General features: G+C 37.0%; 1 protein-coding gene across 2 annotated transcripts; it reads right to left on the minus strand.

Moving 5' to 3' along the window:
* Positions 1–432: 432 nt before the first annotated feature.
* LOC121321904 (mitotic checkpoint protein BUB3) lies at positions 433–16,261 on the minus strand. Of its 2 annotated transcripts, XM_041261286.1 has the most exons (8): positions 16,112–16,261; positions 15,218–15,412; positions 14,346–14,415; positions 13,683–13,834; positions 5,693–5,851; positions 3,925–4,102; positions 3,369–3,585; positions 433–769 (listed from the first exon to the last, which is right to left on the minus strand). In XM_041261286.1, exons 2-8 carry the CDS (start codon positions 15,410–15,412, stop codon positions 760–762), a joined length of 981 nt encoding a protein of 326 aa, XP_041117220.1. In that variant the 5' UTR covers positions 16,112–16,261; the 3' UTR covers positions 433–759. The 2 variants fall into 2 exon arrangements, with proteins under 2 accessions (XP_041117220.1, XP_041117219.1); XM_041261285.1 differs by lacking the exons at positions 433–769; positions 16,112–16,261 and adding an exon at positions 1,236–1,419.
* Positions 16,262–16,986: the final 725 nt, after the last annotated feature.

The raw sequence follows: 16,986 nt of genomic DNA on the forward strand, positions 1-16,986 counted from the left end.
CACTCTTAAAATGGGGTAAGGGTATAACACCCCCAAAAAAAAAAAAAATAATAATAATCAGATGCCCTTGTTACAACTAAGATTAACCGTTTTATACTGGATCCTGGGCAGCCAGATAATGTGGAAAACAAATTCAGAATATAAAAGCTATCCAGAGTAAACGCAGCATTGCGCATAAACTTCTCTGCCTTGGTATTCAGCTACCTGTGCAGATTCAAGTGTTTTCTTACTGAAGAATTTAACATTCTTTAGACCAAGCCCACTAATTCTGGCCAGTCCCCAATTGCAAATTACAGCAAACCCACAGCCACTGATTAACTGTACATTTAACAATTTGTTTCTATTAAAAGACCTTCTATCAAAAGTGTACCAAGGGACATAATGAACAGTACGATCATATAAACACACCCCACAAGAAATCTCTACACCAAATCAGGTTTTATTTTTCTTTACTTGGAGAAGGATTCCAGAGTAAAACTTGCTGTCATAGTCAAAACACTGATAATACAAAATCTACAAAAGATCTATACAGAATATCTTTTACCCCCAGTTCAGGGAGTCAGTTTAATACAATAGGACATAAAAAATGAGTTATAGTGAAGGAAACAGTAAACACAATATACAACAGAATGAATAGGAAAAGGAATAGGGTGATTTTATTGATCTTTGTATCTGTGATTCAGGACTGGATGCCAGCAGACACTTCCACAACCAAGGGAGACTTCAGGGTGTAAAAAAAACTGACATTTTCTGAGGAATTTAGGTTGACCTGTGAAAGAAACAAAAACAGTAATGAAACCTGAAGATCTGTTGGACATTAAAAGCTGCAGTGAACAGGCATCTTACATACCTGCCTGAATACAGTACTCCGTGTATGCATGTATTTCTTAAACAAAATAATTCACAACTCCATTTTGAAAATCTCCCACTTTAATGGTTGCAACACATTCGTAACCAAAACAGCTTCAATGTTACAGGAAAAATTTAAATAAATAAAAAATTATATATATATATATATATATATATATATATATATATATATATATATATATATATATATATATATATATATATATATATATATATATATATAATAATATATCAACAGTAAATGTTATATATACCGATTCGTTAGTATATACATTTAAGGCAACAGTAAAACAAGAATGGCAAGCAATCAGCTTACCTTTATAATGTTAAACATGAAAACACAATGGAAAAAAAAGTCTCTGCATTGTATGCATTAATCTTTCCGTGGTAGCCAGTCCTCACATTTGTTTGAAATAAATAAATATGTTATTACAAGTGCGAAAAATGGAGCACTGAAGATTATATTTGTAGATCTTCCATCTTGGGCTTCGTGCACCTTGGGGTATGCTGTGCTATGCAGAGCTGCTCAGACTTGCCATGGACCTTCAGCTGCCGAATGAAGATATACAAAATTGGGATGGTGGATGATAGAGGTGCTAGGCACAAATCCCAACAATGCATAACTTTCCTACCACAATACAGACTGTGTAATGAAGCAACACAGTTTTAGTGTAAGTAAAGAAATAACTATATAAAATGTATCCCCCCTTTGTTTACAATAACCAATAAGGTTTTATTGTAGTTACTCCTACTATTAAAAAAAATGTAAAAATGCAACGCAGGCTAGATCAGTCAAACTGTGCTTAGTAACGCAGAGGCACTTTCATATATTTTGTGCTAAGGAACCTGTGTAACACAGGCTACTTCAAAGTTTAAAAAAATAAATAAATAATAATTAACTGACATGGGATGCTGCTTCCATATTGGCACACAAACACCACATAAAGCTGTGCAAAATACTAAAATAAAAACATGACAGACTGCAGCTATAGTTTTAAGTCACTGTGCAAAGACTGTCTAGGATTTTATGTATTTAAAGAAGCCGAGACCAATACAAATCTGATTTTAAGCACTGAATTTAGAGGTGATGTACACCAGAATGATAATAAAGTTTAAAAACAAGCAATTTGACCATTACAGTCAATAAATAAGACCTCATAGGTTACAAATGACAAGGCACTATCGAAACCTTGTTATTGTTCCTCAAATTCACTTAAACGATAGAAACAGGTCCGAAGAGTTGCCTGTCTTAATGCATTGCGATTGCTTTAAAATTATTTTCTAAACAATCCTCTTTGCTCTGTTTTTTCTCAGCATATTACCGACTCCGCATTTCCCCCTCTGGGATCAATTGTTTCCCAATAGATGATTTCTGAAGTCATGAAACAACGTCAGATTTACTATTTATGGCTTTATTTTCGTTAGTAAATCAAATTGAAACTCTGTACAACCCTAACTTCTCTATGTTGCAACAGTCCAGGAAACAAACCATCTGCTAAACACAAAGCAGGGCCAATTGGAAATCTGAGTTTAATTGTAGATTAACCTCGTCAGGAGGTAGACCTCGCTTTGAGAAATTGGAAAATACTATGCTGTGTTGGGAAAACAATCAATCAGTCTCTGAAGGATGTTCTATGGGAACTGTACATTTTGCCAGAATCACGGTTTACTAAATTTAATTTATGGCAAATTTCCCAAAAAGCACTCACACATGTATAAAAGAGGTTTGCTTATGGTTGTTTTAATTAAGCATGGTCTTTTCTATACACTGTGTAATAACAGGATTCATAAAAATGTACTTTGTCATTTTTTTACCAACCCAAACAAGACAGTTTACAACTAACAGTGCAAGGTTCAATAATATGCTTTATTAATAAAGGTTTTGGCAAAGTTCTTTGGGCATTGAATTTTGTGTAGATATTCCACTATAGGTCAGTTTAATGTGGGGGGTGGGGGTATGAAATGTGGAGCAGTTTTGTACAGCAAACCTAAAAATCAATAACTTCAAAAACACATAACCAAACTTGGAAGAAACCAAGTACATTGATGGTGGCACGAGGCAAAATGTTTGTTTGCTTGACTTGGTTCTTTTAAGTTGCATCTTAGTATTGTAAACCTACACTGGTCTAGAGGTTTTTGTTCATGCTCCTTGAAGCTCTTGGTGTTTGTGCAAATTTGATATGCTTCCAGATAGAGGCGCAGTAAAAATTCATTAGACAACCAATTTGAAGGGGCAAGGTTTCCAAAACTGCCAAGGAATGAAAGAGTTCGACATCTTGCATTGAATAAGAAAAAAAAAAGAATGGGTGCATTGTCATCTGCTGGACATTATCAACTAGCGGATATTGAAGCCTTGGAAGAACAAGATGAAAATTGAAACTGATTGAACTGACAGCTGCACTTACCCATATCAATAATTCCACTAATGAAATTGGGGGAAAAAAATTAACAGATAACTTGGAATGGGATTTAAAAAATTGCAGGTGAAGGAAACTCACTTGGGCTTTGTTTCAGCATCTGTTACTTGGCGAATGTAGATTGCATCTTCAGGATGTTCAATGTCACCCAGTTCGTGCATGTAGGATGCTGCTATAGCCAGGGTGGAGCCGTCATTACTAAACGCAAGGGAAGCGATGCTGGTTGGGTAGCGGTGAAACTGGCAAAGACGCTTCTTGTTGAAGGGGTCCCAGATATTCACAAATCCATCAGAGCCACCTTAACAAAATAAACAAAAAAAAAAACACAGGATTAGTAGAGAAAAAAAAAAGAAAGAGGAAGGAGCATCCACACATTGAAACCGTAACTGTGCTATGGAACAAGCATAGGCAATAGTATTCAAAAAAGTTCTCTAGCATATCGAATGGAACCAGAACAGATATCAGCTAGCCTACCATTAGACCACGCTGCCACAGAAATACCATTTTTTTTCAAAAAAGCATTTAACCCTAGAATGGAAGGCACCAACAGAGGCCACATTAACAGATTCCAGTATTGATAAATTATACCACAGGGCTGTTAAGAGTTTTGTTTTTAATATAAAAGCATGGCTCTTACCTGTAGCAAAGGTGTTGTGCACACTGTGGAATGAGATCGCGTTGACCGGGTAAACTTGCTCTATGCCATTTTCCTTTAACCTGTGGCATTTAAATGCATATTTCTTCTTTTGTACTTCTGGGCTTGGGTCCAAATACTCAACTGCAACCCGACCTTCGATTGAGCTAAGTACGTAGCCCTACAACCAAGAAACAACAACACTTCAGCATGGGATTGTATTAGACCGCAAACATGAGAACATCTGAAGAGAGAGTCTGGGCTACAATAGCCTGAACAGCAGTACATGGATGCAGCACCAAGTTTTGTTTTCTCTCATGCAGCTCAGTTTAACTGATCAGGTCATGGAGGTGCAGTTAGAGGTGTCAAATATTACTGATTTTTGAAAACACCACGCTATTTTTTCTCAAGTTTAAACAATGATAAAGCCAAGTACACTTCTAAAACAGTCCTGCAGCTATTCTATGGCTGCCAGGCTTGTGTTAAGTAAACTTTTCTGCTAGAGATACAGCATCTTGCCTGGTTAGAAGTTACCCCACACTCTTAATAAGTGGTTAAAATGATGAGGGCTCCCATTTCAACTTGGAGATATTAAAACCTTCATTTTACAAAGAATATTAAGCTCAAACACTATGCAGTTTAATTATATATAATAATAATAATAATAATAATAAATAATAATAATACTTTCAGTTATTGTCACTTTTTCTGCTATGGGTAGAATCAAAGATGACTTGGTAGAAGCTAGCTGTTATTGGAAGCACAGATCAAACTATTGGTCCATTCAAAACATCAGTAAACCAAGAGCTTGTAGAATTTAACAGGAAGCAACGTATAGCTTCTAGACCAGTGGTCTTCAAAGTGGTGCCCGCGGCAGCTGTTCTTAATTATGGGTCATGAACATGTTTCTGGCGGTCTTAATGTGGGAAAATAAAGCTTTAAAACACGTTTTCCAACAAAAGCGTCACAGCAGTCTATTGACAGTGCTGCTCGCTTATGCTGTACTTGTATGTATTCAACACTTTTCCTGAAGAGCCTCTACGATATGATCAAATAACTGAATAGCTTCATTTTCCTGCAGCAGACCAATCATAAGAGCTAGCTGGATGGGACAAACTGTTTCAGTTGCAAGAACTAACAGTAAGTTTAACCAATAGGAGAGTCATATCTGCCAAGTTTTATGCAGCTGTCCAATCATAAGCAAGCAGAGGCCGTTCACGGTACTCTGCATGAAAACTGAAGTGAGTAGCCAACAAGAAGTGAAAGATCTGACAGCTGTCCAACCATTCGTTAGCAGAGGCAGGGTGTTAATATGCTGGGTAAGCACTGAATTTTTCCGACTTACTGAGAAAAACAATACATTTCAGTATTTAGAATTTAATTCTCTCTCTATTTTTTTACATTTCAACAGACAAGGGGAAACACCGTAGTAGATTTAGTTACAAATCCACTTTCTATGAATAATTGTACTGGAGATGAGTGATCTTTAAGAGTAGTGTTGACAAATTTGCCAAATTAAAACAAAGCAAGATGCCATCTATCCTCTTTTTTAGTTCATTCATGGTTATCTGTGTAAAAAACACTTTAAAACATTTGTAATGCGTATTTTCAAAGAATAAGCGCAGCAAGCACAACTACTGACTGACTTGGCCTTAGAGTGAGCCCCACTAAAACTATTAAACATACAAATTCAAAATCAGAGTGTACAACGTTACTCTCCGATTTTGAGATCGATATATCTATCTATAATTAGTATAAACTTCATTGGTACCTGTTTGTTTGGAAATGCTCTGATGCAGCGGGTCTGATATTTGAGACTGGACTCCCTCCTCTGCTGAACATAGCCCATATTCCTCAAGTCCCACACAAGGACTCTCCGGCCAGCTGTACCAACGATCAGTCGATCTCCTGCCACCGACAGTGTGTAAACCTAGGAAAGTAGTACCACCACAATCAAGAACAAAAATCCCATTACACACACACATAAAATAAATTAAATAAATAAAGTGCTGGGACGAACACAGATTTTCATGTTCAGATATTCACACAATTTAAATATTTGTTGATTTACAAAAACAATAACCCTTATATTGCTCAGAACACAGGCAGAGAGCGCATAGCAGCAGGGGCAGGGGGCATGGCCCCTGCGTGTGCCTTTACTTTACAGCAAGACCTTACAATATGTAACACATTAAAGTAGAAAAATATCCCAGGAGTAAAGAATAAGTTGTGTAGGACTTACTTTAACACCAGTGAATTAGCTACAAAACAAAAGTATGCCAAATAGCAGTTAAATAGCAGTTGTTTTGTTTGTTTGTTTTATATATGAAATAAAAGTAGTACATAAGTTGACACCACGTTTTATTCTTTTGTTTATTCCAACATTGCCATTTCTTTGCAGTAAACAATGGCCAGACATGTCTTCATAAAATAAGTAAGCAAACGAAACCTGAAGTTTAACACTTCAAAATAAAACAAATGTAGAAATGGCATTGTAAAAAAAAAAAAAAAAAAAAAAGAATTTATTACATTCCACGCAGTCTATATAAAAAGAATCGCTACGTGACATTTTCAGCAAGACATTTCAGAATGACATGCTTGCATTTGTCCCATGAGATGCTGAAGCAGAACGTATTTGACCCAGGTGACCTTCTAGAGATCACAATGCATAATCTGGTTTGTTTCCTTTTTGCAGTCTAAAACTTAGAGACTGAAGAGCTGCTGTGTTGATCCTGTGTTATATATATATATATATATATATATATATATATATATATATATATATATATATATATATATATATATATATATATATATATATATATATATACACACACACACACACACACACATACATATATATATATAAAATCTCACATCACATGGAGCATGCATTATTTTTTTAAACTGCTATGCAGAAGTGCAAGGTATTTTTGTAATTTCTAGTGAATAAACATCTGAATTTTGTATGTGAATACATATACAGAAAATATTTGTCCCAGCACTAAAATAAATCACTCACCTCAATTCAATCAAAACAAATAAAAACACAGTAATTCATTGTATACCCACCCCTCACTCAGCAGGGAAAGCACACACTCACGTGGCAGGTGGCTACTCTGACACAAGCATTAATACCCTGTATCTTTCTAAAACAAGGGATTTGGAGGAGCTCCCTAATAAAAGCTGAATCTCAAAACAATAATTGTGTGAATACAGTAATTGTTACAGCTGTGTATAATGGTATTTAAAACAGGATTCATTCATCTGACCTTTCTCTGGCCCCACCGCAGTCGATTGGTTACTGATTACTGTGTGCGTGTTTGTACACACACAGAAAATTAATACTGAATAAACAAAGAAGCTGCAATAGTATAGTCTGTTGCATGTTCAGTGGACAGTAACCCATACAATTTCGGGTGGAGGTTTTAGTGAGAAAGCTTCTACCTACCGAAATAGTAGTACAATTATTCCAGTAAAAACTTTGCAATCCAAAGGAGCTTAAACCGTTGCGGTCCTGTCGGACCAGGTCCGACATTACATCTTTCCCTTTCCAGTCCGATATCAAAAAAACGTAAAACACAGGTCTCCAGTCTTTTTTCCTCCGGAAAAAGGAGAGAAAGCCTTTCAATGGCCAAGTGATACCGATAAAAATAAATAAATAAATAAATAAATAAATGGATGTATCTGAGCAATGCACCTTATTCACGCAGTGGCCATGTTTGGTTGAAAACGAGGCTTTGTGTACTACCACAGCTATTGATAGTATCACTATGTGGACGAAATCTTTAATAAGCGTTCCTCAAATAATAGTTTAAGAAATTGATGATTGGGCATATAATGCGAGGACTCTGAAAAACATACAGAAGAAAGGGTACTGCAGTTGGATTGAGGGTTATATTCATGAAGTAGAAGGTAAATTAGAAAGTGTATTTGTGATCGGAAAGTGAAGCTGCTACTAGCCTATACTAGATTCGCAAAAAACGTTTAGATCTCAGTTTTAGTTATAGAATGTCTACTTTAATATTTACTGTGTTGATATTAAGTAACTCTATATTATTTCACGTTTATTGGTTTGTATAAGCATGTGTTAAGGAGAATGGATGTAGCATTAGGGTGTTCCTGTCAATGAAAAAGAATGAGTAACCTTACTTAACACCGTGTAACAATTTTTTTTTTTTTTTGTTCCTGGGAAGTAAGTTATTTCCTAATTGCTTATGCCTCAAAAGTATAGAAAATGGCTATTATTCCCCAAAAACTTTGCTTTTGTGACCAGGACAGTGATATTTTGAAATGTACCTATTTTCCAGAACATTCCAGATAGATTCAGTGCCGAGTAAACTTGGAGTAACTTCTAGAACTTTCTAGAACTTTCCAGTAATATAAATAGTAGTATAAATACAGGGGCCTTAAGCCCACCAGTTCAGTTTAGTTCCAGCTGCCTAAGTGGATATATATTTGCATTTTTCTGAGATGGCATCAAGAGGCTGCAATGGTGGCATTCCTGATGGGTCTCCAAGGCGGTTTTACCAAGTTTCCCTGCTATCTTTGCCTTTGGGACAGCAGGGACACCAAGGCGCACTACCACAGGCGGGACTGGCCACAGCGGACCGATTTCTCTGTGGGGAGGAACAGCGTCAAGTGGGAGCCACTGGTGGACCCCCGGAAGGTGCTGATGCCACCACTGCACATTAAATTGGGCCTTATGAAACAATTTGTCAGAGCTCTAGATAAGGAGTCGGCAGCCTTCAAGACTTCTTCCCTAAGCTGTCTGAGGCAAAGGTCAAAGCCGGTGTCTTCGTCGGACCACAGATAAAGAAGATCATGGAGTGCAATGAATTACCCAAGAAGCTCACTAGTTAGAAGAAAGCGGATTGGAACAGCTTTGTCGCAGTGGTTCGGGGCTTATTGGGCAATCACAAGGCCGAAAACAATGTGGAGCTGGTTGAGACTCTGGTGAAGAACTACGGCACAATGGGCTGTAGGATGTCCCTCAAAGTCCATATCCTTGATGGTCATCTTGATAAATTCAAGGAGAACATGGGAGCGTACTCGGAGGGCGCTTCCACCAGGATATACTGGACTTTTAACGCCGCTACCAAGGACAGTATAATGAGAATATGATGGGAGACTACATTTGGGGGCTGATTCCTGAAAGTGATTTACAGTATAATCGTAAATCTCAAAAAACTACTCACTTCTAAATCTTTTGTAGTCATTTTTGTATTACTTTAGTATAAATACATGTTAATTTGGATTCATTAGTTGTTTTTTTCTGTGAACGAAAAGACACAAATTCGCCCGTTTTCTCACTGGAAATACGTAAATTTCAAAATATCACTGTCCTGGTCACAAAAGCAAAGTTTGTGGGGAATAGCCATTTTCTATACTTTTGAGGCATAAGCAATTAGGAAATAACACTTACTACCCAGGGACAAAAATTGCGTTACATAGTGGAATCGAACGTTCCCCTTTCTGCTATTCCTGTAGTTTATTGGGAGTTAATATAACGTTAAGGATCTCCTTTCTGACCAAGTATTGTGTAACTCAAGCATATTTATTGTTAACTCGCGTTAAACATTTTTGTAATTGTTCAGTTGTGCTTAATAAAGACTCCGAGTACACTCAGTGTCACAAACTGGGCATTGCATCCCACAAGACACATTCCCTTTAGTACCCATGCATAATCAAGCTTCTGCATCTTATTTATCTACTGATTAGGACTGACTGGAAATTCTCAATTGGCTCCTGGACAGTATAACTGAAATGTAATCAAATTTGTGACTAATGAAGATGTACATTCACACAGAAATGAAGGTTGAGATTTCTCTTCAGAAAATTGTTATTTTAAAAGCTAAAACAGGCTGTTTTGGAGTTATAAAAGCAAAAATAAAACAATACATGTACAGAATTTGGAGTTTTAACATCTAAGGGCGGCAGTGTGCACTAGGGGGGGGGGTGGGGGTGGGGGATACAACTAATAACTTTCTAAAAAATTAAGATATTAAAATGGTGAAATATGTTTGCGATTCATATGTACAACACATACCATTACAATAATTTGTCAAAATGGCAATGGGAACCTTTAAGGGTTAATATAATTCATGAGTCTTTGCCGGACCCACCTCCTTTTCAAAATAACAATCATGCCCTCTGTATACAGTCAGCTCTCCAATATGAAATGATATTTTTCAACTGATTAATTCTTAAATCAGAACCATAAAATGGAACACTGAGCAACTCCGTAACTTCTCTTCACTGCAGTTGGAGACATCGGTGGCCAGACGCTAGCAGCTGCACTCCAAGCCTCTTTTTGACTCTGGTGTTAATAAGGTCTATACAGACAGCACCACACACCACAGACACAAAAAAGAGATAGCTGCTTCCACATCCAGAGCTCAAAAGAAAATCAGACATTTCCAGAGCTGAGATGTTACAGTAACAAAATAATGACTTGGATCGCATTATTGAGGAGTTTGGTGATAAAACAAGTGATCAGGATAGGATTTATCAATATGCACATCTATAGAGGTATGTGAAAACTACGGCTAACAAAGGCTGGGGCTTGGCTGGAGATGCAGTACTGATGTCCTTTTGTCATGCAATTGCCTTTTAAACCTGTTTTACTCTGAAAACAAGTATTTTAATCAGCGTGTGTGAAAATAAATTGGGCTCGACACGCCTGACAAGCGCTGAATAAATGGACTGCAAAGGGTTAAGGAATCAGGAAAGACCTGAGAAAAATCCTAATTTTTTTTTTGAAGGACAAAATTCAAAAAGTAGCCACACATCAAAAGCCTGCTGAGGTAACAGTAAAACAAGACCCCCCCCCCCCCAAGTGTACATGCTGACAATAACAGTACGTCTTTGATCGCTTGGAATGAACAAAGTACTTGAAATATCACTTCAGCGAACAACTTCTGCATTTGACAGCAGGTTAATACTTAGTACTCACTACCACCACCTTGGAAGATGGAGAAAAGACATGAAAACCTTCCACACATAGTAGAAAAAGGAATTACTACAGCATCTTGTGATGAACAGGAAATAAGGCGTTTTTATACAATGCAATAAATTATATAAAAGCCAATTGGCTTTTAGCCATTTCTATTCCTATTCTTTAATGCTTCTAGAAATCATCCCTCAGTCGCACCATACTTGCCTTTCACATCACCCTGCTGAATTCTTAAGTGCAGCACATCATCTCAACAAATCTTCACTGTAATGCCAGCTGCTGTCTTCTTTAGTTTAACCACTTCAAATCATTTCAATTGCCCCAGCTATTAAAAATTGTAATTCATACCCACCATTTGGCAATACATAACACTAGCTATTCTTTATAAATATTGGTTGTCAGCCAGACTTCACACTAAATGCCCTTCTAACGTTATAAATCAAGCCGCAAAGCTGACAGGTCATGCAGATTTTTGCAAGTCAACGGCATGCAAACATCCATCCAGTGAAGTATTACAAAAACTGATGACAATGAGCCCTGCGGAACTAATAAACAGCTTCGTTCACATAGGCTGTCACAGTTGCACTCCAATCTGTCACAAATTCATCCCTTTACCTTGCACATGTCAAACACAGCTATAAATCACAGCCACTATCTAATGCAATTCATTTATCCTCAACAGAGCTTTCGCTGAAATTGGGTCAAGAATAATCTGTCGAGCAACACGGCCATTCAGTGGTAATGTGTGGTGTAATGTGGTCACTTTTGCTGCAAAAGGCCAAAAAATCCTGACAGGTAAGGACGTAAGGTAAGAAAGTAACTGATGTTTCTCAGTAATTTACTGAGCGTATAGATTAGGAGTTTCAAAACAGTACAGATACTACAGATTAACTAAACAGAAAAAGGGCATCAAGTTCAGGTGTTACAGCTGAAAGTGTGGATACTTTGAACATTTGGAATACAAAATATTTGTAATGTTTTACCATTGCTCTCTCCCTTGTAAACCTCAAAACACAATTTTGGAATATGGTAAATACTCTATTCTCACAATAAATTATTACAGCGTATAAGTGCTGGAACAAACACAGGATTTTCATTTTTGGATATTTGCTTGTTTTTCAAAAAGTAATAAAAGCCATTAAATTGCTGTGAAAGCAGGCAGAGACCGCATAGCAGCCGGGCAGGGGGCGTGGCCATGGCCCCTGTGTGTGTGCCTTTATTTTACAGCAAGACCTTACAATATGTAGCACGTTAATAGAAAAATATCCCAGTAAAGAATAAGTTGTGTAGAATTTACTTTAACCCAGTGAATTAACTACAAAAACAAAAAGGATGCCAAACAGCAGTTCAAGTTAAATGTTTTTGTTTATTCCCGAAATAAACAGTATATAGTTAACAAATTTTATTTATTTTCTTACATTCCTTCCCACTACTTCACGGTAAACAGTGGCCCGACACATTTACATAAAGAATAACATGAGGTTTTAGGTGCCTTTGTAGTTGAACAAGCAAACAAACTGAAATTTAACTTTAAAACACTTGAAATAAAACAAAATGTGGAAATTGCGTAGTAAAGTGAATGGAGGAAAAAAAAAACTGAATTTGGTTCTTGTTTATTCCACTCCACATAACAGGAACTCGCAACAAAATATACACCTATATAAAAATCACTACACAACATTTTCAGGAAGTTGGTGACTGTTTAAGAGGTATTTCAGAATTACATGCTTGCCTTTTTTTGTCCCATGAGATTCTGACTCTCTAAAGCAGTTTTTCTCCCAGATGGCTTTCAATAGAGATCAGAATGTCTGCGTGCACATAATCTGGTTTGTTTACTTTTTGGTGTCAAACTTTTAAACAGAGGCTCACGAGTTGATGTGTTTTTTTTTTTTTTTTTTTTTTTTTTTTTTTATTAATCTTACATATCAGAGATCTTTTTCCATTCGCAAATTCTGGTGAGACGGTAAATAAGCGCATGGTATTTTTGTAGTAAATATGAACATTGATTTTTGTACCCGAATACATGTTAAATACTCAAATATTGGGATATTTGTCCCAGCACTATAATGTATAATGCCTAGCCATTGACCATTTTTTGTATTCCAAATGTATATAGCATCCCCACTCTCATCTGTAACTCCATTTGAACAGCAGTGCTTGACAAACATAGAAGTATCTATCCACGTTAACGCCTGGTATTCTATCGCCACACTGATGCACAGGGGTTACCATAAACAGTTGCCATCTTTTTAGTTGTCACCACCCCCCCCCCGAACACCCCCCCCCCCCCCCCCCCCCCCCCGCCCCCCCCCCCAACTTGCTAAATACTCCTCCTCCCCCCCCCCCCCCATTTTCATTGTGATCAGCACCAACAATACTATTCCACTGTAAAACTATTTTTTGTTACCACGCATTTAGCAGTTCAAGATAAAACAATCCATTATGTATCAATTAATTATAAATCATGACACTACCAAATAAAGTAATACTAGTTGCCAATATTCTACTGTGTGCCTTTCGTGTTGTAGCTTATCCTCCCACAGCAATTAAATTTACCATAGACATTATATAAAGCTTAGAACAGACAAATTACCCAATTAGAGATTTGTATGGATTTACAAAAACACTAGGAGTATTAAATTGAGTTGAAGGTTTTACATTTCTATTGACAGACAAATGCACTTCAGGTCTCATAGTTGCAGGAGAAAGGTTTGGCCAACCATGTAAATTCCCTTAATACAATGACGCCATTTAAAATTAATTTGGTTTTCATGAAGACATACAAAAATGTATATACAAAACCAACCTTTTCTGGCTGCGAGAAGGTTCCTGCATTACATGGAGTCCTGGGATCCCAAAGTCTGACCGATCTGTCCCAGCTACCCGTCACCATCACATTCACCTCCGGACAGTACTCCACACATCGGATAGGAGCATCGTGGGCACCCACTATAGTTTCTGCAGTTATTTAAAGAGTGAGAATTAACACCCTTGTTATTAAATGATCTACATTATTATAGGTGGATTGTGTACTTGGCTTTAGTGTCCAAAAGGGGTGTTTTGGGATTTAATTCCCTAAACCTTAAAACCAAATCAGAAGCCCCAACATTTGAAGCCCTACCAATAGTTTTTGGAGGGTAGACAAAATGGTTTGTTGTACACCATCTTCACTGTTTTAACTCATTATTTGTGCTGAACTAAGCAGGGTAGGTATTGCTGCATCTCAGTTTTGACCTGGTAAATAAATTAATAGGATTGTAAGAAAAAGTTAATGATAGTAGCACAAAAGCAAGTATTTAAGTCAGCATGTTCAAGATTAATACTTTGATACCAAATAAATTAAATTGTTGCCGCACTGCTTTGACAACACTGAAAAATCATTGTATACAATATTGCAGAATATTGTATGTTGGGGATCAAATTGGGCAGGTTTTCTATTATGGCGATGAACAGCACAAACATGGCTTACCTTGGTCTGTGTTCAGATCATGCGTTTTCAGCTGCAGGTCCAAGCCACCACTCCAAACATGTGTGGGGTCCTTGGAAAGAAAAAAAATGAATATAAAAAGCGTTCTATAAGGAGTAAAAAAAACAATAGTTTAACAGCCCTGTGACCACACCTCGGTGTTGACCAGCATTTCCTCTAAAGCTAAAATGCGAGCATTTTTCACAATAACTGGCAACAACTTTTGCAGTCAGTTTACTAACTTTCATAAGTTATTGTCATAAATATCAACCTTAAAATTGAGACTCCAGCCTCTCGAGGTAAACCTATTATTCTGAGCCCATTTTTACGAAGCATTAACATAAGCATTTGTGTCTGTTTTGCAGCTGGTTCTCCGATTTCCCTCTATAAAAATGCAAGTCACATTAGTGCAGAGCTCCCTCGGCCACCAGCGAATCTACTAGTAGACTTCACTCCATGTCTCTGCTGAAACCCAACATGGCAGCTGCACTAACGACAAAAAAAAAAAAAAATGTTTTCAGTAAGGCAGAGCGAAAATAAGTCTGATTATCTATGAAGATGGTGCAATAGTATTCTTAAATTTTTGCTGTAATTCGCGTGACCATGTATGAGTCAATACAATTAAATATCATAATGCCAGTCTACATGGCTACATGGGGTAGGCTGGTTTGGTGGGGCTTTAGTTGCATATCAATGCAACTATGAGGATGTGTTTGTGTTATGGGAACACTACAGGGGCATGGTGAGGTTAACGGAGTGTTTGAGTCAAAAGCTAGATTTTTTTGTTTGATCTGAACTGACCTAAAAAAAAAGCCACAGTATATCCACAAAACCCCCACAGGTTAATATGTTTATATATTAATTAAAAAACTTACATAAAAGGCACAATCAAGAACAGGGGCAGAGTGCTGGTACTTCATCCTCATTGCGTTACCACCAACATCAAACAAGCGGACAGTGGTATCCCAGGAAGAAACCAACAAGAACTGTGCAGTGCTTGGACTGAACTTGACAGCAGAGATACCATCCTCAGGGCCCTGGTTTAGCTTAAATTCATTTGAACCTGTCATCTGGGGTAGAAATTAATCCAGTATTAACCCAGGAATGTAAGAAAATCATTCACATTGAATTAGGTTTAAAATGGCTTTCAATCTGTTTTACCTAGCATCTTGAACAAATTGTAATGAAAATGTATTTTCACAGCCCCCTACCCTCCCTTTTTTTTGCCATGTTGACAGTTACTGAAACGAAAAAAAAAAACTAAACAGGATATATATAAATAGATAGATAGATGGATGGAAAGATACACACACACACACACACGACTAGTACGTGTTTTAACTGCACAAAAACAATGACACAAGGTACACCGGCGTTTCCGTTTTAATTTTAGGCTTCAAAAATGTTTAAGTTTTTTTTATGGCCACAATACTTGTGTTTAAGCAACACGGCAGGTGTTACATTTCATATCAACTTTACATGAACAGAAAAAGCCATTCCACACAGTATACTGCATTAGTCAGTTCGCTGCCAGCTACATACGTCATAACCTTCTATCTGTCCCAACCTTCTACAAATAAACACCAACGATTCGTCCACACGATAACAGAAATGAATATCCAACAAAGAAATATCCGATGTAGAAGAAAAGTTGTTTTAAATCTTAAATTAAATTAACAACAAAGAAGGCCTGAAAAAGCCTGACAGGATAACATAACTGAGCAACGACTGCATTCTCAGCAACGATATTTAATTTTAACTAAACTTACCTTTGTCTTGGTTATTTTAAAAATAAAATCGCAGAAGCAGTAATATTTTTTTTTGTATATATATATGAAAAAACACACGTGCAATATTTTCTTTCCTTTCTTTTTTCTTGCTGACTCCAAACACACCGCGCTATCCGCCTCGACCCTTCTTTACTCGCAGCGAAGAAATAAAGCGTTCTCTTATTGGTTAATTTGAACTTCAACACATTCCCGCCTCCCTTCTTGTCGACGCACTTCCGTTGTCTTATCAGGCATGGGAGTCATGTGATTGAAGAATGGGGTGTTCCCATTTTGTTCTGCACGGGTTCGCTATAAAAGTTACTGCAGTCTAGTTCAATTATCTTGTGTAGGGTGAAATCAGTTCAGTGTCTCGGTGAGAAAGAAGTCGTTGATAAGCTTTATAGTTTTTTTTTCAATTTAAAATGTGAAAAAAAAACGGACCGTCGTGGTTTGCGACAGTAGTTTTGCGAAAACAGAAAACAGTACAGTTCCGTTGTAAACACGAATCACTTGAATAATTATATCGGTATTTAAATATTCGTATAGCGTGTCAGTACTAACGTTTTTCTGTTTTTTGTTTTTTTTTTCAACAGTAACTACACACGAAACAAAACAAAACATTTCTTGAGGGAAAGACCACACTCCAAGCCGCAGACCGTTATAAATCAATATACAAATAGTCTATTCATACCTATGCTAGTTTGTATTGCGGGACACGCCATAGCTGTTTTCTTTATAGCATTTATCATAGAACAAGGGAATTCTAGATTGAATTAACCATTTGTAGTGGTAATCTCGGGATAACCACACATGGGTGATTCCCCAGTGTTGTACATTGTGTTTGTCTTTATGCTTTTACATTTTAACTTCTCGCG

Source organism: Polyodon spathula, chromosome 10, assembly GCF_017654505.1.
Source record: "Polyodon spathula isolate WHYD16114869_AA chromosome 10, ASM1765450v1, whole genome shotgun sequence".
Classification (NCBI taxonomy): domain Eukaryota; kingdom Metazoa; phylum Chordata; class Actinopteri; order Acipenseriformes; family Polyodontidae; genus Polyodon; species Polyodon spathula.